This window comes from Pelobates fuscus, chromosome 4 (assembly GCF_036172605.1).
Source record: "Pelobates fuscus isolate aPelFus1 chromosome 4, aPelFus1.pri, whole genome shotgun sequence".
Classification (NCBI taxonomy): Eukaryota; Metazoa; Chordata; class Amphibia; order Anura; family Pelobatidae; genus Pelobates; species Pelobates fuscus.
This window is the reverse complement of record NC_086320.1, coordinates 79,654,691-79,682,119: the sequence shown is the minus strand read 5'-3', so window position 1 is coordinate 79,682,119 and position 27,429 is coordinate 79,654,691. Positions and strand designations below refer to the sequence as shown.

The 27,429-nt window shown below is 40.2% G+C and overlaps 1 protein-coding gene across 4 annotated transcripts in view; it reads right to left on the bottom strand.

Annotated features, from left to right (window-relative positions):
- Window positions 1-27,429, bottom strand: part of TRPA1 (transient receptor potential cation channel subfamily A member 1) — a 94,286-nt gene that overhangs the window by 5,079 nt on the left and 61,778 nt on the right. For all 4 annotated transcript variants that reach the window (XM_063451330.1, XM_063451331.1, XM_063451329.1 and 1 more), the window contains 10 exons: window positions 27,035-27,094; window positions 25,175-25,273; window positions 23,386-23,456; window positions 22,152-22,296; window positions 18,749-18,838; window positions 16,373-16,548; window positions 12,063-12,192; window positions 11,156-11,338; window positions 5,187-5,255; window positions 747-866 (listed from right to left, as the gene is read on the bottom strand). In XM_063451330.1, the coding sequence (XP_063307400.1) occupies window positions 747-866; window positions 5,187-5,255; window positions 11,156-11,338; window positions 12,063-12,192; window positions 16,373-16,548; window positions 18,749-18,838; window positions 22,152-22,296; window positions 23,386-23,456; window positions 25,175-25,273; window positions 27,035-27,094 (1,143 nt within the window). The remainder of the gene's footprint in view (window positions 1-746; window positions 867-5,186; window positions 5,256-11,155; window positions 11,339-12,062; window positions 12,193-16,372; window positions 16,549-18,748; window positions 18,839-22,151; window positions 22,297-23,385; window positions 23,457-25,174; window positions 25,274-27,034; window positions 27,095-27,429) is intronic.

Here is a 27,429-nt window from a genome sequence, read left to right as displayed (position 1 = left end):
CTATGGAGAGGGGGGATGAAGACTATGGGGAGGGGAGGGGGGGATGAAGACTATGGGGAGGGGAGGGGGGATGAAGACTATGGGGAGGGGAGGGGGGATGAAGACTATGGGGAGGGGAGGGGGGATGAAGACTGAGGGGAGGGGAGGGGGAATGAAGACTATGGGGAGGGGAGGAGAGGGGGGATGAAGACTATGGGGAGGGGAGGGGGGATGAAGACTATGGGGAGGGGAGGGGGATGAAGACTATGGGGAGGGGAGGGGAGGGGAGGGGGGATGAAGACTATGGGGAGGCGGGATGAAGACTATGGGGAGGGGAGGGGGGATGAAGACTATGGGGAGGGGAGGGGGGGATGAAGACTATGGGGAGGGGAGGGGGATGAAGACTATGGGGAGGGGAAAGGGGATGAAGACTATGGGGAGGGGGTGGGAGCAGACTATGGGGAGGGGGTGGGAGAAGACTATGGGAGGGGGGACACTATGGGACAGGGGAGAAAAAAAATATTCTGAACAAACTGTCCCATAGTAAGAAACACTATGGGACAGTTTGTTCAGAATATATTGTTTTCTGGGTTTCTTCCTCTAAAAACTAGGTGCGTCTTATGGTGAGGTGCGTCTTATGGAGCGAAAAATACGGTAGATATTTGACCATCTCTCCTTGTTTGATTTTAAAGATACAACTTTTTGCTTAGTGTTACCGAACAGTAAACAAATGAAGACAATATGGATATACAGATGATCGTACTTACTGAATTGATAACAACTCCCCAGATTCTTGGTCTGTTGGGGTACACAGTCATTGTAATCTGATCCACTCGCTTCACGAACCAGTATGGAAGCTTCTTCTCTAAATTTGTATGTAGGCTCACCTAATATAGAGGCAAATACTAGATTATATGCATTAGATAGCTTAGTTTGTTAAATCATGTTTAAATTAAAAACAAATGGGCCCCAGTGATGCATGTTTTAGCAGGGTCTTTTATCACCTATTGTTTATTTCTACTTTATTTTATCTGTATATTGTTTGCTGCCCATGCTACAGAATTTGTTGGTGTTTTATAAATAATAATATATGCAAAAATTTGTCTTAACCCCTTCAGGACCGGACTGTTTTTGCAATGTTTGTACGTTAAGGACCAGAGCTATTTTAACACTTTTGTGGTGTTTGTGTTTAGCTGTAATTTTCCTCTCATTTACTGTTCCCATACAAATTATATATTGTTTTTTTCAGGACAAAAAGGGCTTTCTTTACATACTATTATTTTTATCATGTCATATAATTTAATTAAAAAATAATAATAAAATATGGTGAAAAATTAAAAAAAAACTAATATTTTTGACTTTTACTTAAAAAATCTTTTACTCATCTACAAAATCGAATGAAACAAACTGCTAAATAGATTCAAAATGTTGTCCTGAGTTTAAAAACACCCAATGTTTATGTGTTTTTTTTGCTTTTATTTGCAAGTTATAGGGCTATAAGTACAAATAGGAAATTGCTGTTTCACACGCCGCAATTGGCTGTTACTATCTGCCTGGGATGTCTGGCAGATAGTTACAGCGTTATACTGGCGGGAGCGATCTTTGATCGCTTCCCGCAGCCTGTTTTTCGCTATGACGGTTCAGGACCGTCAGCGGTCCAAACGCATGTTTTACCGCTGACGGTCCTGAACCGTCAGCGGTCCTGAATGGGTTAAGTAATTCAACAGAATAAAATGCCTGGTGATCTTGAAACTTATTGATTTTGAAACTCAGCTAGTTTATTATTGTGCGAATGAAAATCCTTTCATTCCATACCCAATAAAGGATTTTGTTTGGGGGGGATTTGGTTTATTTATAACTAACCAGTTTGGAATCGATTTGTATGATAATCACCAGACATTTTTACATAGTTACGAAGCTGAAAAGAAACATGCATCCATCAAGTTCAGCCTTTCTTACATTTGTTTTTGTTGTTGATCCAAAAGAAGGCAATAAGCACGGTCTCAAGTGCTTACAATCTTGCAACAAAAAAGGGGAAAAGATATTTCTTGACACCAGAATGTAGGTCAGATATTTCCTTGGATCAAGAAGCTATTACCCCACTAATTTAAAATTATACCCCAGTATATTGTGTTTTTGCAAGTATTAGTAGCACACCTCTTCACTTTTTCTAGTGCAAAATAACCTTCTTTAGAACAGGTGCCCAAAATTGCACTGCATATTCAAGATGTGCACTTACCAGTGATTTATAAAGAGCCAATCATTCACCTGTACAGGGCAGGCACGTCAATAAGGCGGCACAGACGGCCCCCTTAGGGCGCACCGGCTCTAGGGGAGCCGGAATATGACGTCATATTCTGGCTCCCGGCATCAGTAGACGGCTCACGAGGGAGCAGAGCAGAGAGGTTGGAGCTCCCTCGCCGCATCTGATTAGAACACAGCCGCACGCTGCAGTGAAGCCCCACTCGACCCCAGGGACAGATCCACGCCAGCTCTCCAGGTAGGGAGGCTGGGTAGACATTTAATATTCATAATTTGTGTGTCTGTAAGTGTATGTGTGTGTGAGTGTGTCTGTGAGTGTGTGTCTGTAAGTGTATGTGTGAGTGTGTATGTGTTTGTATGTGAGTGTGTGTCTGTAAGTGTATGTGTGAGTGTGTGTGTGTGTGTGTGTGTGTATGTGTTTGTCTTTTAGTGTGTGTTTGTAAGTGTATGTGAGGGTGTGTGTATGTGTTTGTCTGTGAGTCTGTGAGTCTGTGTGTCTGTAAGTGTATGTGTGAGTGTGTGTGTATTTGTCTGTGAGTGTGTGTCTGTGAGTGTGTGTCTGTAAGTGTATGTGTGAGTGATTGTATGAATGTGTGTGCGTGTGAGTGTATGAGTGTGTCTGTCAGTGTATGAGTGTTTGTCAGTGTATGAGTGTGTCTGTCAGTGTGAGTGTGTGTCTGTCAGTGTGAGTGTGTGTCTGTCAGTGTGAGTGTGTGTCTGTCAGTGTGAGTGTGTGTCTGTCAGTGTGAGTGTGTGTCTGTCAGTGTGCTTGTGAGTGTGTCAAATCAGTGAGAGTATGTTTGTCATTGAGTCTGTGTGTGACTATCAGTGTGTCTGTCAATCAGTGTGTATGTCAGTGTGTGTGTGTGTGTGTGTCAATAAATGAGTGTGTCAGATCAGTGAGTCTGTGTCTGTCAGTGACGTCTGAGTGACTGTTAGTGTGTATACACCACTGACTGTAGCGTGGCGAAGCGCGGTACAGGACCATCTGTTTCCTGTACCCGGCCAGAGTGATAGGAGGTGCTCACTGAGAGAGCACTTCCTGTCAGTCCAGCCAGGTACAGAAAACTGAAGCTCCCGTAGAGGATCTGCTCCGCTCGGCAAACCTACAAGAGAGGTAAGAGGCACGCCAGGAAGGGGAGTGTGACCACTAAGGGGGTGAGGGGTGCACCACGGGACAGGGAAGGGAGAGAAACACCAAGGGACAGGGAAAAGAGGGAGGAACACTAAGGGACAGGGAAGGGAGGGGTCCACTAATGGACGAGGAGGGGAGAGGGGCTGGTTAAGAAGCTCATAGGTGAAGATGTTATTTTTAGAGGAGGGGAGGGAGAGGGCGTAAAAATGCATCTTCGCCTATGTACCCAAAAATACTTGTACCGGCCCTGCCCCTGTTTATACATGACAATAGCTTACTGGCCTTAGCAACTGCCAATTGACATTGCATATTGTTGCCTATAACAATTTCCAAATCCTTCTTGTGTGTTCTTATCCCTAATTTTTTAACATGTCTACTTACTACACCTATACGTAGTTCTCATTTCCTCATTCACATTATTTAATTTACTAAATGTGTTGCAGGAGAGCAGTTTTTCTCCTACTCAATTATTTAACCTCAAACTACTGCCTATGTTTAACACCAGAGAACTATTCTTTGTGCAACATTTGGACTATTTCTCTTCTACGTTTTTAGCCCTTAGCCCTGAACTAGATGAGTACATTGACCCATATATTGCATTGATTAAATATCTGGATAGCAATACTGGGAGCAATTCAAGTCTTTTCATTGAAATGTGCAGATCTGCAGTCTATTTACAACTTACAGTTCAATATTATTCATCCCTCATTTAAAATCTGATTTATTGTCAAAATTACAGAATTTCAGCTGTTTGCAATGAACAAATCAAACAAAAGCCATTGAAATAGCTGAAACACAACAAATGCTTCAAGTGGTTTCCCCAAATTCAACTGAAAATGCAACTTATAATAAGTTCTCCAGTCTCAAAATGTTTCAACCCCCTGAATAGAATCACTCACAGCAGCACAAATATGCAAAACAGGTGTTGCTTGAAAAGAACATTCTGCCTACAGTTAAGCATGGTGGTGGCTCGGTGATTCTCTGGGGCTGCCTTGCATCCTCTGGCACTGGAAACCTGCAGCGTGTGGAAGGCAAGATGGATCCATTGAAGTATCAGGAAATACTAGTAGACAATGTCATGCCGTCTGTCAGGAAGCTGAAGCATGGGCATTATTGGATCTTCCCACAAGACAATAATCCCAAACATACCTCAAATTCTACCAAGGCTTGGCTGCAGAAGAAGTCCTGGAAAATTCTACAGTGGCCAGAGTCACCTGACTTGAACCGCATATAAAATCTCTGGTGGGATTTGAAGAAGGCCGTTGCAGCACGCAAACCCAAGAATATTACTGAAATGGAGGCCATTGCTCATGAGCAATGGGCTAAGATTCCTCAAGAAAACTGCCAGAAGCTGGTGTCTGGCTATGGATCTCGTTTGCAGCAGGTCATAATGGCAAAAGGGTGCTCTACTAAGAACTAAAGATGCTTGCCATGAAGGGGTTGAATGATTTTGAGACTGAAAAAGTCATTATAAGTTGCATTTTCAGTTACATTTTTAGAAAGCACTTGAAGCTATTTGAATTGCTTTTGTCTGATTTATTCATTGCAAACAGCTGAAAGTCTGTAAATGTTAACAATAAACCTGATTTTCAATGGGGGTTTAATCATCTTAATAACAACTGTAGTTATGTTGAGTGCATTCTTGAGTAAAGAGGACAAATAGTTTTCCTTTTACTTCATAATCTGAGATCTCGATGGATTCTTGTTCAGTGTCCTTTAAAACTGTACCATACTGATGTTATTAACTAACCTTTTTCAGTGATGCGACCCCAAACAGACAGAAATCATTATATACATTACATTAAATCACCTGCATTGCAATCCTTTTCAGCGCTGCATTGCGTTGTACTTCTGCAATATCACCAACAGCCAGACCAATCTACAATTTCACACAACAAAAGCGGGTTACTTTCAGATTTGTTTTTGCAGCTCAGTTAAAGGAACACTATAGAGTCAGGAACACAAACTTTAAAAATACAGTTTAGTTGTCTGGTTTTGGTCACTATAGTGTCCCTTTAAACATGATTTCAGTTCACAAGCTGCACATCTACGGTAGGTATAATATGTGACAAACTATAAGAAGGGACTGATCTTTTTTAGAAGAGTGGAACAAAGATATTTAAAGCAATAGTCAAAAGTCTGGAAGCTGTATTAAATGCAATATACTGGCAACTTCTGATGAAAGAGTACTTTTTTGCATGACAGTGTAAGTAAAGCAGCACTATTGCTTTGCAGGTTTTGTTTTTAATTTAATACTTTTTGGTCCCTCTTTCTCCCCTTGCTTTTTTTGTTTTATTTTTTACATAATATAAAGTAGGGACTACATTTTCCTGTGGTGGTGTAATCTTTACCAATGTGCAGAGGTTAAAGAGTGGTTATAGTGTCTGGAGTCTCCTGGCATCATCACTCAATTCAATATTAAAATGTGTTTAATCATTTAATCCTAAATGAGAGTCCCCAGCAGCCTATCAACTCTGTGCTGCATTAGCCTGGGCAGCAATGTACTGAGAGTATTAGCCGATCACTTTCCGAATTTCGAAGCTACACATTGCTGGCATGAACTGGTGTTACTAAGGAAACACGTAATCTCTGCCTTGGCTATACATCTAGTGGTGAGGCGTGGTCAGAGTCACTCAGGTTAATCTTTTTTATTCTTCTTTTAATTTGCCAAACTAATTTACCCACAACCCATCATTAACAAAATTCCCACAGAAGTGCAAACTGCAGATATTGTTGTCATAGGAAAACAAAATGGAGTCCCCCAGGTATTGTGATGTAGTGCACGGAAGATAACAAACATAAATCAAGGCAAGGTGCAAATGGAGGAGTATAATCATTGACATACAATGGAGGAGAGGAAAGATCTAGTTTCTATATTACTATGAACTAGAGCAGAGCAGGGCTAACGATAGATCCCCAGGTCTTGTAAAATTATAGCTGCCATAATAGTGTGTTAATAAAAAACATTACTGTAACGGATCACCTGGCACCCCGACTTGGTACCTCCGTTAATGGATGCTCCTAGTGCTTCCTGAGGACTCCAAGCACTCTGGCAGACACCACAATCACCGAATCCGAGAAACCTTTTAAATTCTCCCAAGCATATGAATGCTGTAGACCATTGAATAGGAACCATACGAATAGGCTTGTACTCCTAGCAGTCAACTGGAACAGCATGCAATAAATCCTTCCCCCCAATAATGAGACGACACATCACTTTGAGGGTAAAACAGGAACTCTGGACTGGCTCATCCAGCCTGGCTTTTATTTCCACTCACACATACAGGCCACACCCAGGGGGAGGCATAAAAGAACCAATGACATAGATGTTACCTCCCACACATCCCCTCCCCTTAGTGTGACACATAATCCCATTATGCATACAGTGTAAAATATACTTTTACACAACTTTCATAACTTTAAAACCATACATCACATTCACATAAAAATACATATCCACAATCAATCCATTCAGGGGAACAACATATTAAAAAATGGCATGAATCCGACCAGGGGTTCAAAAGTTACTAAAAGTATCTTTTGTTCCTTTCTGGCTGGCAGAAAAACATCCCCACAATGCACCCTGGTTTCCTCCCTTCTGCCCTGGAGTTAATTGGAGAAGTAATCCAATTACCCAGGACTAAAGGTAGACTCCATTAACCACATGGTTGCAAAACAACATAAAACACTTTAAAATACATAAAGTCACATTTACACATAACACACAGACATTTCACCTATCCCCAGATAGCTGGGATCTGCACGCACAAAACTACCGAATAGCGCGCAGATCCTACTCACACAGTACAATTGCCATGGAGCTAAAGTCTTTCCCATAGTCTTTCATTATATGAATAGGCTCCATGGTATGGCTATCTGGGGTATCACATTCCCATAAAGTCTGGTCCATAGTCCAAAGGCAAGAGGCGGGCAATCAGCCCCCTCCAAGGACACGTGGCGAGGTCGGTTTCGCCACACTTCTCCCCTTTACCCCCCAGACTAACAGGGTACTTAACCTCCTGCCGGTCAGTGCCCTTGTTAGTCCAGCAGCCCACCCACAAGACAGAAACAGCAGAGCAGCCCACCCACAATAAACAGTTACTACACCTGGGTGAGGGAGAATCTTGTCCAGGTTCAGGTGCCTCACCACGGCTGTGTGGGGGACTGGTAGGCTGCCTTGGTAGGTTGCTGAGGGGGCAGAGACCAGCGGTACTCTGTCCTGTTGCCAGCACTACCACGGGAGTAGTCTGGTTGGAGCCTGGTTGCTGGAGACCGACTGTCTCCCCTTTAAATACACCGCTCTGCTGCTGGAGACCGACTGTCTCCCCTTGAGTTACACCGCTCTGCTGCTGGAGACCGACTGTCTCCCCTTGAGTTACACAGCTCGGCTGCTGGAGACCGACTGCCTCCCCTTTAGTTACACAGCTCTGCTGCTGGAGACAGACTGTCTCCCCTTTAAATACACCGCTCTGCTGCTGGAGACCGACTGTCTCCCCTTTAGTTACACAGCTCTGCTGCTGGAGACAGACTGTCTCCCCTTTAAATACACCGCTCTGCTGCTGGAGACCGACTGTCTCCCCTTGAGTTACACCGCTCTGCTGCTGGAGACCGACTGTCTCCCCTTTAGTTACACAGCTCTGCTGCTGGAGACAGACTGTCTCCCCTTTGGCTAAACAGCCCTGTTGTGGGGGGGCAGGACCGACCGTCCCTACCCCCTGTGCTGGAAGTGCAGAGACCACGGTCCCATCTGCACAGGTGTGGGGCTTACAGTCTCCCCCTGGTACATTAAGCTGCCACTGGGGAGAGGTGGTAACCAGCTCCTCTCCCATTAGAACACTCTGCCGCTGGGGAATGGAGACTGGGCTCTCTATTCCCTGTACATTAATGATCCGCCGCTGGAGAGAGGTGGTAACAATCTCCTCTCCCATGCATACTTCCCGTCTCTGCGGAGGGAGACCGACTGTCTCTCCTCCCAGCAAAGAGTCCTGCTGTGGGGGAAAGGGGGATGGGCTCTCTATTCCCTGCTGGATACTCTGCCGCTGGGGAATGGAGACCGGGCTCCCAATTCCCAACAAATCACACTGCCGCTGGGGAGGGAGGACGGCTCCTTCAGCTCCCTGTAACTTGGGCGCAGAGACCACGGTCCCATCTGCGCTGGTGTGGGGCTTACGGTCTCCCCTTGGTGGGTTAGGCTGCCGCTGGAGAGAGGGTGTAACAAGCTCCTCTCTCTGAACTGTAACCTGCCGCTGGGGATCTGGGCCGACTGCCCAGCATCCCTGTAGGGCCAGTAGAGAGACCTCGATCCCATCTCCACCTGCCATCTGTGGGTCTCTCCAGGACCAGTCTATGAGGTCTGGTTCTGCTTGTCGGGTAGGTTGGAGCTGCACGAAGCTGAGCAGGTGTTGGTAGTCCTGCTCCAGCTCCCACTCCCTTGTTACCAGGTGGGTCATGTCTTTGCTCACCTCGCATTCGTCAGCCCAGACATACATGCCCATCCGGTAGTCGTAGATGTCCCAAAACCTAGACCCCTCCGTGCTGCCAAGATCAATGTCGTCCTCCAAGGCATCCCATAATAAACCCGGGCCATCATAATCATCCCCCTCCGGTAAGTCGTGCTCGGCCGTCCAGGGGGTAAGTCGAATGGTATGCCACCAGAGGGCCTGGTATGCGTTGTCTAGCCAGATCTCTCGCCATACCAGGGTCTCTAGTCTTGTCACCCACTCATCCAGGGGCTGCTCTCCCAATAGATACATGCGCATTGCCACACGCTTCTGTAGCCGCTGCTCATCACTGGGGAGACTCTCACCTCGCCGCCACTGGGCGTCTTCCAGGGCATCATACCAGACTTCCTTTCTGTCTGCATCCCTGTAGTCCGCGGCCGCCTCCTCCTCCTCATCATGGAACGCTGTCCAAAAACTAGCTGATTCCATCCTGCTGTAGCCAGGGGCGCTGTACGGATACTAGCGTTGCCCTCAATTTGTAATTCCAAACGTTACCAGTGTCTCTGAGCTGCTTCTCCTCGCACTAGGACGCCATCCCACCGCTTGCCACCAATGTAACGGATCACCTGGCACCCCGACTTGGTACCTCCGTTAATGGATGCTCCTAGTGCTTCCTGAGGACTCCAAGCACTCTGGCAGACACCACAATCACCGAATCCGAGAAACCTTTTAAATTCTCCCAAGCATATGAATGCTGTAGACCATTGAATAGGAACCATACGAATAGGCTTGTACTCCTAGCAGTCAACTGGAACAGCATGCAATAAATCCTTCCCCCCAATAATGAGACGACACATCACTTTGAGGGTAAAACAGGAACTCTGGACTGGCTCATCCAGCCTGGCTTTTATTTCCACTCACACATACAGGCCACACCCAGGGGGAGGCATAAAAGAACCAATGACATAGATGTTACCTCCCACACATCCCCTCCCCTTAGTGTGACACATAATCCCATTATGCATACAGTGTAAAATATACTTTTACACAACTTTCATAACTTTAAAACCATACATCACATTCACATAAAAATACATATCCACAATCAATCCATTCAGGGGAACAACATATTAAAAAATGGCATGAATCCGACCAGGGGTTCAAAAGTTACTAAAAGTATCTTTTGTTCCTTTCTGGCTGGCAGAAAAACATCCCCACAATGCACCCTGGTTTCCTCCCTTCTGCCCTGGAGTTAATTGGAGAAGTAATCCAATTACCCAGGACTAAAGGTAGACTCCATTAACCACATGGTTGCAAAACAACATAAAACACTTTAAAATACATAAAGTCACATTTACACATAACACACAGACATTTCACCTATCCCCAGATAGCTGGGATCTGCACGCACAAAACTACAGAATAGCGCGCAGATCCTACTCACACAGTACAATTGCCATGGAGCTAAAGTCTTTCCCATAGTCTTTCATTATATGAATAGGCTCCATGGTATGGCTATCTGGGGTATCACATTCCCATAAAGTCTGGTCCATAGTCCAAAGGCAAGAGGCGGGCAATCAGCCCCCTCCAAGGACACGTGGCGAGGTCGGTTTCGCCACAATTACTATGTAATTTTACGAGAAATCTGACAATGGGCTAACTTGGAGATTAATTTTGTGTGATTTGGTAAATCAGGTGATTGGCCAAATTCCCGAACTCCGAGCCGAAATGTACCCAAGTCACAGGCCATTCACACAGCACAATGCAGAACCTGTTCGGTTTGGGGATCGTAATTCTTAATTCAAAATGTGGCACCAAAAAATAGATGATTAATTGGGGAAAAAAAAGATGACTGACAACTAGTCACTAAATGTTAATGTTATTCATAGATCAAGTGAGAAGTGAGCAACAGAGGAAAAAAACAAAAAAACAAGAGCATTTAAAAAACTACATTTATATATTATATATTTAATAAATATATAATATTATAATTTTATTTATTGCTCCTCCTGCTTATCCCTCTATTGGTTACTTTTTCTCACTTGATCTGTGACCCAACTGACGGAATTATACTTCTATTTGTGTACTGCAAAAACATATCATTTTATATACTATGTAAATATTTTGCAGCACACTGATTGGCGCATTTTCGTGCCCATTTGTTCTTATGATTTCATTTCGAGCTAAAATGGCATTCTGTTGAAATTCTGGTTTCCCAAAAAAAAAAATATTTTCTGAAAAAATAAAACCTGATTTGTGTGATTTGTCTGTTCATACCAGACAGTGGCAATGCTTTATGAACATAGTCTTGTGGCTGAGCAAGCTCAATGTAACTTACAAGCAAATTCATCAGTAGGATTGGAATCAGTAGAGTGAATATGATGAGATGTACAAAGGTAAAGATCGGATATGCAATTTGCTCTGAAAGCATAGGCTGAAGAAAAGCATCTTGATAGTTGATATCTCCCAGCATCATGGTAAACGCCTGCATCAGTGAAAGGTAAGGGGTGCTGAAGGTTGTCTAAAAAACAAAACAAAAATAAAACATAAAAACCAAATAACAAAACATTTTATTTTGGACATAATACATCATAGTATTCATAGTATAGTAGTGTCTATTCCTCCAGTCATATTTTTGACTAATATATGGTTCCCCCCTTACATGATTGGACACCATGGGAATATAATATAAACTGATTTTTCTAATATCCTTCATACTGAATAGATTGTGTATTTTAATTAAAATCTCACATGTTTTACCATAATAAGTTAATATAATTAAATAATGGTTGTATTTTCATTAAAAGCCATTCATCTCATTAAAATCACATTATGCAAAGTTTCAATACAGCTAATAAATGCCTCAAGTTAATATTCTTGAATGAGCTTTTGAAATGATTTAATATTTTTGGATAAACTTTTAAAACAATGTAATATTATGAAAATATAAAAAATCCGTAACATTTTTATATTTTTGACGTATTGCTATTTTTTATATATAAATATATATAATATTTTTTTATATTTTGTTGAAAACAGTAATTTTAAACGATTATCCAAAAATTATTAACACATTGTAAAAGCTTATCCAACAATAGTAAAATTGAGGACAAAATTCCTCAACTCTTACTTTACTGACTATCAACTGAAATATAGGTATATTTTAACACCCACAAATTGAAAATAAGACAACTGATATACATATACAGTAAATACAGTACATACAGTACATACAGTAAACTGACCTGAGGATAGAGGAGGACATAAAAACTAAGTCCAAATGCCAAAAGTAGAAAAAAGAACAAAACAACAATTCGCAACAGTGTTCTCAATATCTCCCAGAACATTACAATGTAAATTCCATAGCTCTCAAACCTGTAGATAAAAAGAGAATATAATTCCTATTATTCACTACAATGAATGAATACATTTAGAGCAAACCAGAATACAGACATGATTCAAAATGAACAGTGACCATAATATTAAATGAACAGTGATCATAATATTACTATAGTGTATTTACCAAATTCATATTTTTCACACAAACATGTAGTACTAAGGGGTCGATTGACTAATAGAATGTTTAGACTAATAGTCAGTTTAAAGTTGACTTTGAACATAAAGGAACACTACATGGGTCAGGATCACAAATATGTATTCCTGGTCCTAGTGTTAAAAGTACCATCTAGCCCCCCTGATTCCCCCCTCTTACTTGCCCTCCTAAATATAGTAAAATCTTACTATAACAGAAGTGTTGATCAGAGCCAATCTGATCAAAGCATTGAATTGGCTGAGACCGTGAAGGAGGTCAGTGGCAGAGCCAGCACAAACCAAACACAGCCCTGGCCAATCAGAATCTTGTCATAGAGATGCATTAAATGAATGCATCTCTATGAGGAAAGTTCAGTGTCTCAATGTAGAGGGTGGAGATACTGAATGTCAGTCACACTGTGCAGCACTGCCCTAGGACAGAACTAGTAGCAATCTCAGGAGTGTCCACTGGAGGTATCCCTAGGCTGTAATGTAAACACTGCCTTTTCAGGAAGTCGTGCTGATCGGATGCATCTGTGAGAGCTCCGCAACACGGGACATGGAATATATGCTTTCTGACGGCTCAACCTAATTGCAAGACTCACTGCTCCATGATGTCTCAGAGCAAGTCCAAACGCCAGCAAGACCGAGCAGACAAACCGGAAAATCGGCATAAAATCCAAGATGGCGCCGATGAGCCTGCGGCCACAAGCCCAACACAGGATCCTGAACCCGCCACAGAGATAGACCCCCTGACACGCGGTATGTTTCAATCTTCCCTGGATGCCCTATCTGCCAAACTCATCACCACTTAGCAAACAGGCATGGACAGCCTGCGTAAAGATATTCAGGTCTTGGGCACTAGAACCTCACATATAGAGGGAAAAATTAGTGAATATGCGGAAGCCCATAACTCAATGGCAGACTCAAATGGAAGCAAAGATGGAGGCCTATGACGCACAGCTAGCAGCAATGGAAGATAGATCCCGCCGGAATAACCACTGCTTGCGTGGCTTTCCGGAAGCCATTAAACCGCAAGATTTCCATAAATTTGCAGTGGGCCTGTTCAACAACGTAGATCCAGATTTGCTGAAAGACCTCATACTACTGGACAGAATACACAGGCTCCCTCGCCCGCGTCATTTCCCTGACACCGTACCGAGAGATGTCATTATGAAAGCTCATTACTTCCACAACAAGGAGCTCATCCTAAAAAACAGCCGAACCAAAAAGGATTTGCCAATGGAATATTCCTCCGTCAAGATCTTTTTGGATCTGTCTACTGCCACGCTCTGGGCCAGGAAGACCTACCAGTCGGTGACAGAGGTCCTACGCGAGAACAACATTGTGTACCGCTTTGGTTTTCCTACCAAGCTCCTGATCAACAGGAATGGGACTTACACCACCGCAAAGTTCCCTGAGGATGGCCTCCAGATCCTCCAACAATGGAACCTATCGACCAGTTCTGTTTCACCGACAAGGTCCCACCCTGGAAAGCTGAGACCGGACTAGCAGAGGGCACCGGAGAAACGCAAAGCTTAAGCTTAACCATGAGCAGTACCAGAGACTTGCATTATCTTTCTTAAACATAATTAGCCTAGTACAACTATCAATGCCTATCTGCATATGAATGCCGTTCCTAGCACACACTACTATCCCACCGCTGCCCAACGAGCACACAGGTCACCTTTACGGTATGCGGCCTATGACCCCAAAGATAAGCCCCGCACACCTGCCCTGCTATAGCCCCTACAACACACAAAAATCATACAAAAATATTTTTAAAAAAACAGCTAAGGGACAACAACACACAAGATCCCTTATAAGTTTACTGTTCTAAGCCTAGGAAATTCACAAGGTGTGTACACGCATGTTATTGGCATCATACTATTGTTACCATTAATAGCCTTAAATGTGGTCGACAGGCTGTGTTTTTGTTGTACAGTTAAGCCGTAGATGTAATTCACCTGCCCAATTCAGAGGCACTAACCAGGTACCCCGATATGCCACCTACCCAACTGCACCACTGTACCAATGTCCCAAGCGGCTTTTCCCATCTCAACTCCAGCTGAGAGACCTCACAGGTCACTGTCCCTCCACCCCGTGGAGAAAGGTATCACACCCACTCCGACACCCGAGGCTACTTAAGGTTCAGTTTCTGTGCAATTCTCTGCCTCTGCGGAACGCCCTGTTGCTAGCCAGGGCTGTCGACACAGGTATTACCCATCAACCCCACCCACAACCACAAAGAATTCTTGTCCCACAAAATCTTTCCCACTTACTCTGACACTTGCTGGAGATGCAAGGCTGAGTGGGGCTCCATGTTGCACATTTGGTGGCGCTGCCTTGGCTTAACTCATTACTGGGCACAAACTCTCTCATTAATAGAAACATGTACCGGAAATAAACAGCCGAACTCCCCAGAGTGCTGCCTCCTATTAATACTACCAGATATAAAAGTCAGACACACTTCATATCTGATCTTCCACATACTGGTAACCGCATTCACGCTACTAGCATGCAAGTGGCTATCTACCTCTACTCTGGCGCTGTCGGAAGAGATAGAACATGTCACGCAAACAGGCAAGTTCGAAAGGGCGATAAGGAGAACACAAATGGGTAACATGTTTTGGCAAAAAGCCAGGGATATGTGGGACTCAGCCACCACGGTGGCCACTTAACACTCCCTGTACACTGTGAATCTCGATACCCCAACCTCAACGAAGCATGGTTGGGCACACTAAACCTCAACCTCAACGGAGCATGCCCATGGCACACTAAACCCAAAGGCAGATACCTCCGCTCCCCTTATTTTGTTTCTCCCCCTTCCACTCCCTATCTTTAGGGTACCATTATTATTACCATTACCATTAAACGCAAAGTGCAGAGTTCACCACATACACTTCTTACTGCTATTGCCCAGAGGGTAAATATGCAAACCACCATGATTGTATGTGATGTCATGTCTCACTCCTGCAACAAAGGCGACTCTCACCAATATGCATTTGGACTCACGATCCTGCGCGACGTGATATATGCTAAATATATACTTGACATGCATGAATACTCAAAAAATAAATATACAAAAAAAAAAACTGCCTTTTCTCTCAAAAAAATAAACAGTGTTAACTGCAAAAAGCCTAGAGAGACTGATTATACTCACCAGAACAAACACAATATTACAAATATAGCGTATTTGTAGTTGTTCCGGTGAGTTAGTTTAAGATGATGAGAAGGCCTGAGTTACAATGTAGCACAATGTAGATACACATACTTGGTAAATGATACTTTATCATGTTTCAATATCTCCATTGCCATGCTGTGTCCACTGCCAGCTGAGCCTCAATAATTACTCCAAACAGGGAGAGCTGCAACATGGCTATAGTAGTCTGCAGAGATTCAAGACTTCACACGAAGTGTAAAGCGCCAGTCCCGAGAGGGTGCTCTTAAAGCAACCAATAGAAGTGCAGACCATAAAGTTGCTTTGAGGTGCTGAAGTGGAGGCTAGTTGAGCATGGAGACTTTTTATTCTCCCTGACAGCTTTTGGAGGCCCCCCCACAGACAGAGTCAGAGCTCCTGTTTGAACCAGGACCCTAGGTGGTCACCTTTGCTGCTAATTGGATAATCGGGTTCTGCATGAGAGGAATTAAAACTCTCCTTAAGGAAATTTTCAATTTTCTAACAAACATATGGCTGGTCACATTTGAGCTAACAAATATCTACCACACTAGTAATAAGTAATGAAAGTTTATATTATTTTTCCAAATCAGTTATTCCAGCCAATAATTAGCAGTTCTGTTTTCCATACACTTCAATTCTCTTTTTAGGTAATTAATGCTTTTTATGTGTGACCCCTTCTTCTATGGCATTGCAATGCTTTATATTACAGGGTACATGTTTTCATGGGTTGCTCAAAAGCATGAAGAGGCATATATATTCAGGAAAAACATCTGGGAACCATTTAAATAACCCTCCCGTCTATGTTTTATACATTAGATATCCGGTTCAAAATTAACACCTTACCTTTGAAGATAAATCAAAAAATTAACCCATGATGCAAATACTGCAATTGCACCAAATTGCCAATGGAAAAAATCCAAGGAAAGATGTGGCTTACACAAAGAAGATACAAAAATAATACTTGAAACGTGAATTGCCCAGTCTATGATATTACTGCTGTCCATTAGGTACTTAGCTTTCTGGAATTACAGGAGAAAAAGTACAATATTAGTGTTGGTATTGCATAGCATATAATGGAAGCATTACAGACAGTCATGTTATGTATTAAAAAATCAGAAGTCACTGGTTGAATAAGATCACAGTGGTCTTTGTACAATCCCAATGAAATTCTAACAGGTGTTCCACTATGGTGGACACAGTGCTGGATCATATTCACATCTATAGTCTTGAAGACTGTTGGGAAGGCAAGAGTTCCATGAGAAAGAAGGGAATGGACCATAGTACCATGAAAAAAAAATGTTTTCATCAAAATAATTTAACCTTGATTGTCTCTTTATATTCCTGCTCTGTATGTATCAAATCGTGCAAACTATTTATTAATTGCATTACTCTCAATGTGTCTGTTCCAATAGAGAACATTGTATTGATTTCCATGGTAACCTTTAGAACTTTGCCCCAGAATATAGCTTTGTAAATAACTCTTTACATGGAAACACAGAGTTAACTCTTTTGAACTTTTCATATATTTACCTTCTTACTTACTACCTCCTTCCTGGTATCTCCAACATCCTTAGGTGGGGATTATACCACCTAGGCTTTACATACATAAGTACAATATGTTTGCATCTATCTGACTGTAATAGTACTTACTACACTATTGGAGGTTTCTATGTTTCTGTTTTTTATATATCGTATATAGACTTTCGGTTTGTTATCTGACACTGGACGTCCTCACACTCTGCATGAGGACCTCCAGCGTCAGATTTTCCCCATGGGAAAGCATTGATAAGGTAAGTAAATAAAGGGTTTTAACTCTTTATTTACAGGGGAAGGGGGGCTCGAGGGAGGGGGAGCCAGAGGGATTGGCAGTGCCAGAAATACAGTATAGCGGAGAGCTGATATTCCACAGGTTATCTCCACTCAAGATCCCAGTGAGGCTCAGGAAAAAGTATTACAAATCCATAAGGCAATAATTCCAGCAGGCAAGACAATCCAATAATATCCCAACATCAATCCCAATGACTGGACGACACAGCATCAGGAGGAGAACTGAACTTTTAATCACACAACCTTCTTTTAAAGCTTTCTCCCATGTAAGGGAGGGATTTACAGTAATTACGCAATACACCAATCATACACGAGTTGCCACCCACACATCCCCTCCCCTTAGTATGACACATAATCCCATTATGCAGGACACAGTTCCCCTTGTTTTCTGGATGTACCCCTAAACATAGGGGTACCCCTTTAAATATTACATCCCCTAGTAGCCCTGATCTGGGTGAGACACATATCCAAAAATCACCCAGATCAGACCAGGGGTTCGGGAAATTCCTGGAGGTACTAAAAAGACCGACCGCGCTGGAGTTAACAGCCGAAAAGAGTTCCAAACATTTTGGCCCTGCGGTCGGTCACAGAAAAGGGAATGAAACACACAAATGGATTGGGTTATGAGAACTAGGGAGGATTCGGGTAAATCCCCTTGTTCGTGGGGTTCTTTCTACTGAACGGGGAGCCGTTCGGTAGTTCTTACATGAATTGGCGGCAATGTGGAGGTCTCAGCGGTGTTTGCCTAACCGAGTGTCCGATTTGGGTTCCAGACACTCGACGGCAAAACACCGCTGTTCAGGAGTTTAAGATTGCCGCCGTCATGTGTTAGTCTCCCGAATGGCGGCCACCCAGAGGACAAAGTACACACTGCACGAATTGACAATTACCCATTTGCAAGATTGTTTTGCGAACGGTAATTGGAGGCACACTTATTCCTGGGGTGGTCTGATTGTTCGGTAGTTTCACTCGCATAATAACTAGAGTGATTATACCGAACAATCAGACGAATGCTGCAAATACTTGACATACATATGGCAAAATTAAACCGAAAACATACGAATATACATCATTCTGAGGACAGCCCAATGCCATCTGCTACATACAGCTTTGTATTCCTGGCAGTACAGTATCCCTTTAATCAACAGCTGATGATTTTATTTTGTACTGGTGACTACAGAGGTTTACATGGACAAGTAGAACAATTAGTGAGCACTCTGATTACATGAGGTTAAGAGATGAAATGTGACTGGGCTCAAACATGCACAAAATGGAAGGTTCATATATTGTATTAGGAGAAATTATATGTATATTACTTTAAAAATAGGGGGGGCTCTGTTACCAGTGATTATGAAGTCAGTAGGTCTTATAACGAAATCAAGGTCATCTTACCTGTTGAACAATCTGTACTAGTTCTTTTATGATTCCAAATATACTCATGATAAAGACGATGCCCATGCAAACTTTTGTGAAATAAGTATCCTATAAAAAAGAATCTAGATATTACTTATATATCTACATGTAAAGGGCTATTTAATTTGTCAATAACCCATAGATAAGTCATGGATGTAGGATTAAAGAGAAGGATATTCTATATACATTACCTTTAATTCAAAATCTCTGAACCATTAAGGATTGACTGACTTTAAATGTGACATCAACTCAACCCCTTAAATGAGCTCTCCAAGCATCATAACCACTGGTTATGGGAAGTTTCCATGGCATTGTTATAGTGCTTGGAATGTTCCTTTAAGGGCCAAGGGCTAATATGTAACAAGAGAATATCCTGGCACAATAACAAATTACACAACATAAAGGGTCTACTATAATGGTATATATGATACAATGCACGGCACGCCATAGAGGATGCCACATTGGAAAACATTACTGTAGCTACAACTAAGGATGAACATCAGATGTAGCTTTAGCAAGGTTTTAATGCGACATTTATTAAAAAACAGCAAAGAAAATTATTACTTTACCCCAACTGGACACAATTTTACAAAGTCTGATTACACTATGCAAAGCTTAAAGGCGAACTGTCACATCAACACTAGTATATGTGACAAAAATGAGGAAAAAAAATCTCAATCCTACTTTTAGAATGCAACATGATCTTTTAGCCATACACCTTGGGTCAGACAGTGTTTGAATTGGACAGTTAGTCAGTCTGATGATTTAATTACACTGTGCATGGAGGGAAGCAGGGAAGACGATAGGGCTGAAATGTCGGTTTGCAAACAATGTCGGTTTGCAAACACTGTGTGACCCAAGGTGCATGTATATGGCTGAAGGATACGGTCATATACTAAAGGCAGGGGTGAGTTTTTCCTCTTTTTTTTTTTTTTTTACATATTTGTTTTTTACTTCATTTAACACACAATCTACAGGGAGTGCAGAATTATTAGGCAAGTTGTATTTTTGAGGATTAATTTTATTATTGAACAACAACCATGTTCTCAATGAACCCAAAAAACTCATTAATATCAAAGCTGAATATTTTTGGAAGTAGTTTTTAGTTATAGCTATTTTAGGGGGATATCTGTGTGTGCAGGTGACTATTACTGTGCATAATTATTAGGCAACTTAACAAAAAAACAAATATATACCCATTTCAATTATTTATTTTTACCAGTGAAACCAATATAACATCTCAACATTCACAAATATACATTTCTGACATTCAAAAACATAACAAAAACAAATCAGTGACCAATATAGCCACCTTTCTTTGCAAGGACACTCAAAAGCCTGCCATCCATGGATTCTGTCAGTGTTTTGATCTGTTCACCATCAACATTGCGTGCAGCAGCAACCACAGCCTCCCAGACACTGTTCAGAGAGGTGTACTGTTTTCCCTCCTTGTAAATCTCACATTTGATGATGGACCACAGGTTCTCAATGGGGTTCAGATCAGGTGAACAAGGAGGCCATGTCATTAGATTTTCTTCTTTTATACCCTTTCTTGCCAGCCACGCTGTGGAGTACTTGGACGCGTGTGATGGAGCATTGTCCTGCATGAAAATCATGTTTTTCTTGAAGGATGCAGACTTCTTCCTGTACCACTGCTTGAAGAAGGTGTCTTCCAGAAACTGGCAGTAGGACTGGGAGTTGAGCTTGACTCCATCCTCAACCCGAAAAGGCCCCACAAGCTCATCTTTGATGATACCAGCCCAAACCAGTACTCCACCTCCACCTTGCTGGCGTCTGAGTCGGACTGGAGCTCTCTGCCCTTTACCAATCCAGCCACGGGCCCATCCATCTGGCCCATCAAGACTCACTCTCATTTCATCAGTCCATAAAACCTTAGAAAAATCAGTCTTGAGATATTTCTTGGCCCAGTCTTGACGTTTCAGCTTGTGTGTCTTGTTCAGTGGTGGTCGTCTTTCAGCCTTTCTTACCTTGGCCATGTCTCTGAGTATTGCACACCTTGTGCTTTTGGGCACTCCAGTGATGTTGCAGCTCTGAAATATGGCCAAACTGGTGGCAAGTGGCATCTTGGCAACTGCACGCGTGACTTTTCTCAGTTCATGGGCAGTTATTTTGCGCCTTGGTTTCTCCACACGCTTCTTGCGACCCTGTTGACTATTTTGAATGAAACGCTTGATTGTTCGATGATCACGCTTCAGAAGCTTTGCAATTTTAAGAGTGCTGCATCCCTCTGCAAGATATCTCACTATTTTTGACTTTTCTGAGCCTGTCAAGTCCTTCTTTTGACCCATTTTGCCAAAGGAAAGGAAGTTGCCTAATAATTATGCACACCTGATATAGGGTGTTGATGTCATTAGACCACACCCCTTCTCATTACAGAGATGCACATCACCTAATATGCTTAATTGGTAGTAGGCTTTCGAGCCTATACAGCTTGGAGTAAGACAACATGCATAAAGAGGATGATGTGGTCAAAATACTCATTTGCCTAATAATTCTGCACTCCCTGTATTTAATTTCAAAACTTGACGAAAATATTATTATATTAAAAAAAAGTGCTGGGGTGACAGTTGTCCTTTAAAAATCAAACTACTTTAATAGAACTTTTGAAATGAAAATAGTAATGTATTTTGAAACTGTAAACACAGAACTGCATGGAGATTCAGTTTTTTATCACATTTCCAAAATTTCAGATAGCTTTCACTAATATCCACCAGCTATAATCTACATGTATACAGGTCTGCTGACATCTTTGTGCATTTTAAAACTTTAACTGGGCTTATTATATGATGTTTAATTATACATGGATCTCTGATTATATTCTGTGTACGTAACCGCTCTACCCTGACTGTCTTATCTTGACAATTGCCTACCCACAATCATCATCACTCTCAGAATCATCATCTGCTATTTACAAAATCGAATTCACCTTTCCATATCACTTGTGTCTTGAGTTACAAATGTTAAATTCCATTATATTGATCAGTATTGCTTTTGCAAATCCTAACTTCAGCCTCAATTTAATTCTTTTTTTAAATGGTTTAATATTTTTGGATCCATTTTTATGATTTTATAATATTATGAAAAATATTTTACTTTTTATATTGATATTTTTTTAAGAAGTGACATTTTTATATATGATTCAATTTTTTTAAATTTTAGTGTTTAAAAAAAAAAATAAACATTTTAAAAATGTATCCAAATTGTAAAAGAATTTAAATAGCTTATCTAAAAATAATAAATTATGGCCTTATTAAGACGGATTGTATTTTTGCATCTCCAATAAGTCTACATGAGCTTTCTTTTGGATTTTAATTAACATAAAGTTAAAATGCAAATAAATTGTGTTTATGCATTATATTACCTTTATTTCCAAGGGTTTTAGTACAGTGTCGGTACCATTGAGAGGTTGTGGTCGCTGGGTGTTTAGTATCAAAAGAGTTAAAGGGATTAATCCCAATGAATAAATTGATAGGTTTAAGAGGTGTGCCATGAATCCATATGCCATCCTAAAATAAAACAAGCACTACTTAGATATAAACTGACAGTAAATCATTTATTTGAAAGAAATTACATAGTTTTTATTATCTAAGATGCACATATGAAATTGACAGAATTTCATGACAGAATGTCAAAAAATCCTACCATTCTCTTGAGACAAGAAGCTTCTCACTGCATAGTCCTTGTTTGTGTACTTATACTAACATTTACATGTAGATTGTATTTTTGTCTTACAGAAATAAATCCCAGTGTATTCCAAACACAGTGTTCCCAGTAGTTTAAAACATTATCCATTTGATTTTCTCAATCAATGAAATATAATTAATGGCTGCAATACAATAGGACAGCGGGGTCTTGTTTGATAATCTTAGCTAGCCAGTTTGCTGGTTAGAGGTTCTGTTATTTCATATTGAAAATATAGAAACAAGAGAATGGAGAGTGGAGCTAGGATATGTCTTCTATTGTATAAATCTAATATGCATGTATTTTTCATGATGATCCTTTAAAGGACCACTATAGGCACCCAGACCACTTCAGCTCAATGAAGTGGTCTGGGTGCCAGGTCCCTCTAGGTTTAACCCTGCAGCTGTAAACATAGCAGTTTCAGAGAAACTGCTATGTTTACACTGAGGGTTAATCCAGCCGCTAGTGGCTGTCTCACTTACAGCCACTAGAGGTTGCTTCCGCGATTCTCACTGTGAAAATCAAAGTGAGAAGACGCTGACGTCCATAGGAAAGCATTGAGTAATGCTTTCCTATGGGTGGTTTGTATGCGCGAGCGGTTCTTGCCGCACATGCGCATTTGGTGCTGACGTCAACAAGAGGAGGAGAGTTGCCCAGCGCCAAAGGAGCCCTGCACTGGAGAAAGGTAAGTGGCTGAAGGGGTAAGTGGCTGAAGTGGGGGACACCTAAGGACTACATAGTGCCAGGATAACGAGTTTCTTTTCCTGGCACTATAGTGGTCCTTTAAACATTTCCATGTCTCCGCTGCTTCATATATAGTCTAAGCGCTACTTGCTACAGCTAACTGCGGTGTGTATTTCCAGCTGTGACACTCCTTTGGCCGAGAGATATGACGGTTGCTGAAGATTACATACCATTTCATGAGCAAATACTCTTTACAAACTGGATGAGAAAGGAGCTCCACTCTGTTGTGCTCCACCATGAGCTGTACAAATAGAAAGGAAGCAATTAACATAAGGGAAATTGAACAGCAAGCAATGCAATAGTTTGAAATACAATATTTACACAACACAGTAATTCAACAGGTTGTCCCGCCTGAGTCCTCCAGCTAATGTTGGACTACATTTCCTATTATCCATCTGGAGGAGAATTACGGAAAATGCAGCCCAACAATAACAGTTGGACAGAGTTATTAACCCTGTTATGGAAATATGTAACTTAGCAAATCCCTGTACCCATGCACTCATGCTTTTAGAACACAGCAACATGCTAAATCTAGAATTTTAGAATTTTTTGGCAAAAAAATTATAAAAAATGAAAAATAAACATTTTTATAAACAGTAGATAAATGTTCTTCCCAGCCAGTACCTTTTTAATGTTTGAGAAATGTATAACATTAGTGAGCACGGACTTAGAAAGGTTACAGTATATTTAAACATAGCAATTGAAAAGGGACAAACCTCCCCAAGATATTTCAATCTAGCCCACGACCTTACACCAAATCAGAATACAAATTGTATTAAGAGTGGATTTAGAGTTGATGACAGCAAGGGGCATTATATTATTTATATATTATAATTAATCTATTATTGACTTACAACAGTTTACATTAAGATGTGGATGTATTATTAATATAAATAACATTAAAGGGTTACTCCAACCGAAAATCAGTGAGGTGATCATGGTGCTTGGAGTATCCCTTTTAGAATAAAATTAGTGGTAAAAACGTACAATGCATCTACTGATATTCATTTTTGTTTATTATTTTAATATAAACTTTATATTATAATATACTATTTCTATAACTTTTTTTAATTTATGTACATTGAAAATCTTGAAGAAATTATTTGTCTACCATTCACACTCCCCTTCACTGACAACCATCTTTTTGCACTTTGGGCCACGTTGTCAGTTACCTGATCCATTGGTTTTTTGGTTGGTTTTTTTTATCATCATGAGCTCTTTCTGCTTGTTGCATTTTCTGTCAGGAAATTTGACAAAACACAGAGTTTGATCCTAATAACTGACAATATGACAGAAGGTGCGTAAAGATGGCTGTCAGAAAGGGGGTGCGGGAAAAGTAGACAAGTAATTCCTTCAAATATGACAATATGCATACATTAAAAAAATAGGAGACGATATAAGATAAAGATAATATTATGATAGTAAAACAATTATCCTTTAATTCGTTTAAAAATACTAAAATGCTAAATTGTTTTGAGATGAAGAGATAATGTGTTTCTAACAACCTTTTTCAAAAAATTTACATTGTGGCCATTATTGGCTTAGAACTCTCATTTTGAAACAAACTGGAGCCAATTCATTTAACCTAATTATGTCTTACATAATTACGTTAATATATATATGTATATGTATATATATATATATGTATATATATATATATATATATATATATATATATATATATATAAAATTATATATAATGTCTATATAAACATTATTTAGATTTTTTAAAGAGAACCAACAAATGTAGAAATTATTAATACTATGAAAATAGAATTAGAGACAAAAACAATCTAATAACAACATTTTTAGAATCCTGCCCTCAAGCTTTCAATTACTTGTTTTCTTTGAAATGCAAGCGAGTTATTTAGTTAAAAAGTTTTTATGATCTAAAATGCATAAACAAAAGTCCTTAAAATGATACTGCATACAAGACGCCACAAATCAAACGTAGCTTACATTTAATGTCATTAAAGGCTCGTATTGTACTTTCTTATCCGTCTTTTGTGCTTTTCTAAAGCTGAGCGGACACTGCAGGTATTTGAAATTATATTCAACCTAAAATAATGGAAAAACAAATAATATAGCATTATTATTTGTGCAACTGTAACACGATATTCCCAATATGTTCTATTCCCTTGAATAGAACATTTCATCCATGTGAGATAATGTACAAATACTACAAAATGATATGTTCCATCTTATTTGTGGGTTAACATAAAATACACTAGTTGTATTGAGATGTTTCTGTTTAGCTCTCAAATAGGGCTTTAAAATATTTTCATTAGGTAGATAGTTTAGCCATATATGTAATTTGGCTCATATATGAGGTTATTAGACCTCTACTGTAATCATACAATCAATGTTCTCCAGAGAAATCTGTTGCACACATATCTGATTCATGTCTTTTGCCCTCTAGTGGATTACTGATTCATAATAGAATTAAATACACAATCAAAATGGACATTCTTCCTGAAGTAGCAGTCATGTGTATTCAGGGAAAAGTGCTTGCCAAGTTTGAAAAACTTGCAGTAAGAATAACATTTTTTGTTAGTAATATTTCAATATTTCACTGAATTAGGAAAAGTTATAATTTTTTAAAAGTTCCTACTAAAATATGTAATAAAACTGTGTTGAAATTGTGTGCATCACATATGATACAACAGTAATTTCCAATACCACAATACCTCAGTTTTTATAACCTGTAAATAAAATGTAAATTTTATCTTTGCCTGAACAAGGACAGACATACCACCATGCAAAATAAATAATAGGTAAGTTGAGCAAAGGTTCCTTTTCTAACAAAAGTTACAAATATATGTTTAAACAACAAATTATTTGTGGTGAAGAGAAACTCATAAACTCCTGGTGTATGAAATATAATACAAAAATATCATATTTGTAAATTATTTAAAAAAATAAATAAATAACTTTAAATTATGTCTATACGTGCAATAAAGAGATGCAAACACATTGGCCAGGCTTTACCGAGTTAAAGGTTTTCTCCAGCCCTTTTTAATTTATGATGGAATAATGCCCTATTTGACATTGTTCTATCAATACCCCCTGAGTAAAATGCTAAAAAATTATTTTAAAATAATGTTCACTTATCTTAATCCAGCGCCAGGGGGGCTTTAAAGGAAGGGGGGAGGGGGGGAGGGGGGCAAGAGCTTCTTCTCTAACGACAGATGTATCTTATGCACAGAATTGACATTATACAGCCCGGAAAAAAAGTGTTTTAGGCTGGTAATGTCACATGTGCTTGTGGAGCAAATAGCCCTCAGCACACAAATGCAAATAATTCCTGGATGTGCAGTGTTTTGAAGAAAAACACTGCACGTCCCGGCTCCTACCACCATGACCACTTCAAAAAGCATACCGTAAGTGGTCATGCCTTTAAGTGAAGCTGTCTATGAGTGTTGAACCTAAACTCCAGCCCAAAGTATTTTTATGCATTTTGCTTTTGAAATTCTATGAAGATGCCTGTCAAAGAAAAACATCCACAGCACGCTAAACATTTTGGGTACGAAGAATGATTTCACGTGTCCTATATATTTATTCTGGTAGTTCCAGCTAAACTATTACAGGATTCTTAGATGACAATCATTTATTTGTATTGTTGTTTTAAAATTTATAAAAAAAAAAAACAGTTGGATGATTACACAACTCTAAGAATTACATTACAGTCTGTGTGCATGTTTGCATGTGACTGTGCATATGTGTGTCTTCAGCTGCCTTTGGAAGCATTATGGACAAATGCAATGTTTGGGTAGGGTTTTTTAATTGGAATGCATTCATTTTATTTTTTAGGCAACTCACACAAAAATTGTAGCTTTTCTTGTCGGTATTCGCCTCAAACATGCATCTGTCCAGAAGATTCTTGAAAACAAAAGTAAAAATAATAATAGTAATTAATAAATAATAATGATTACACTTTTAATGATAAAAGCCTTCAAAACAGTAAAAATCTGCTAAAAAAGAATAATAATTCAAACATTTATTTAATTATAGAGGAGTGTTTTACAATACTTAAAACAAGACTGTCATGTTTCATTGTCTTCCAAGTTACATTTACAGATAACCTTTCTATCTGAATGATTATACCCCTTGAGTAATGGTATTATTATAATGATTTATGTCATAAAATAAAGCACCACTAGATGCAGTGTGTAGGAATCCTTAAGCCATGTGCTTCTGGTAGTGACATTACAGGC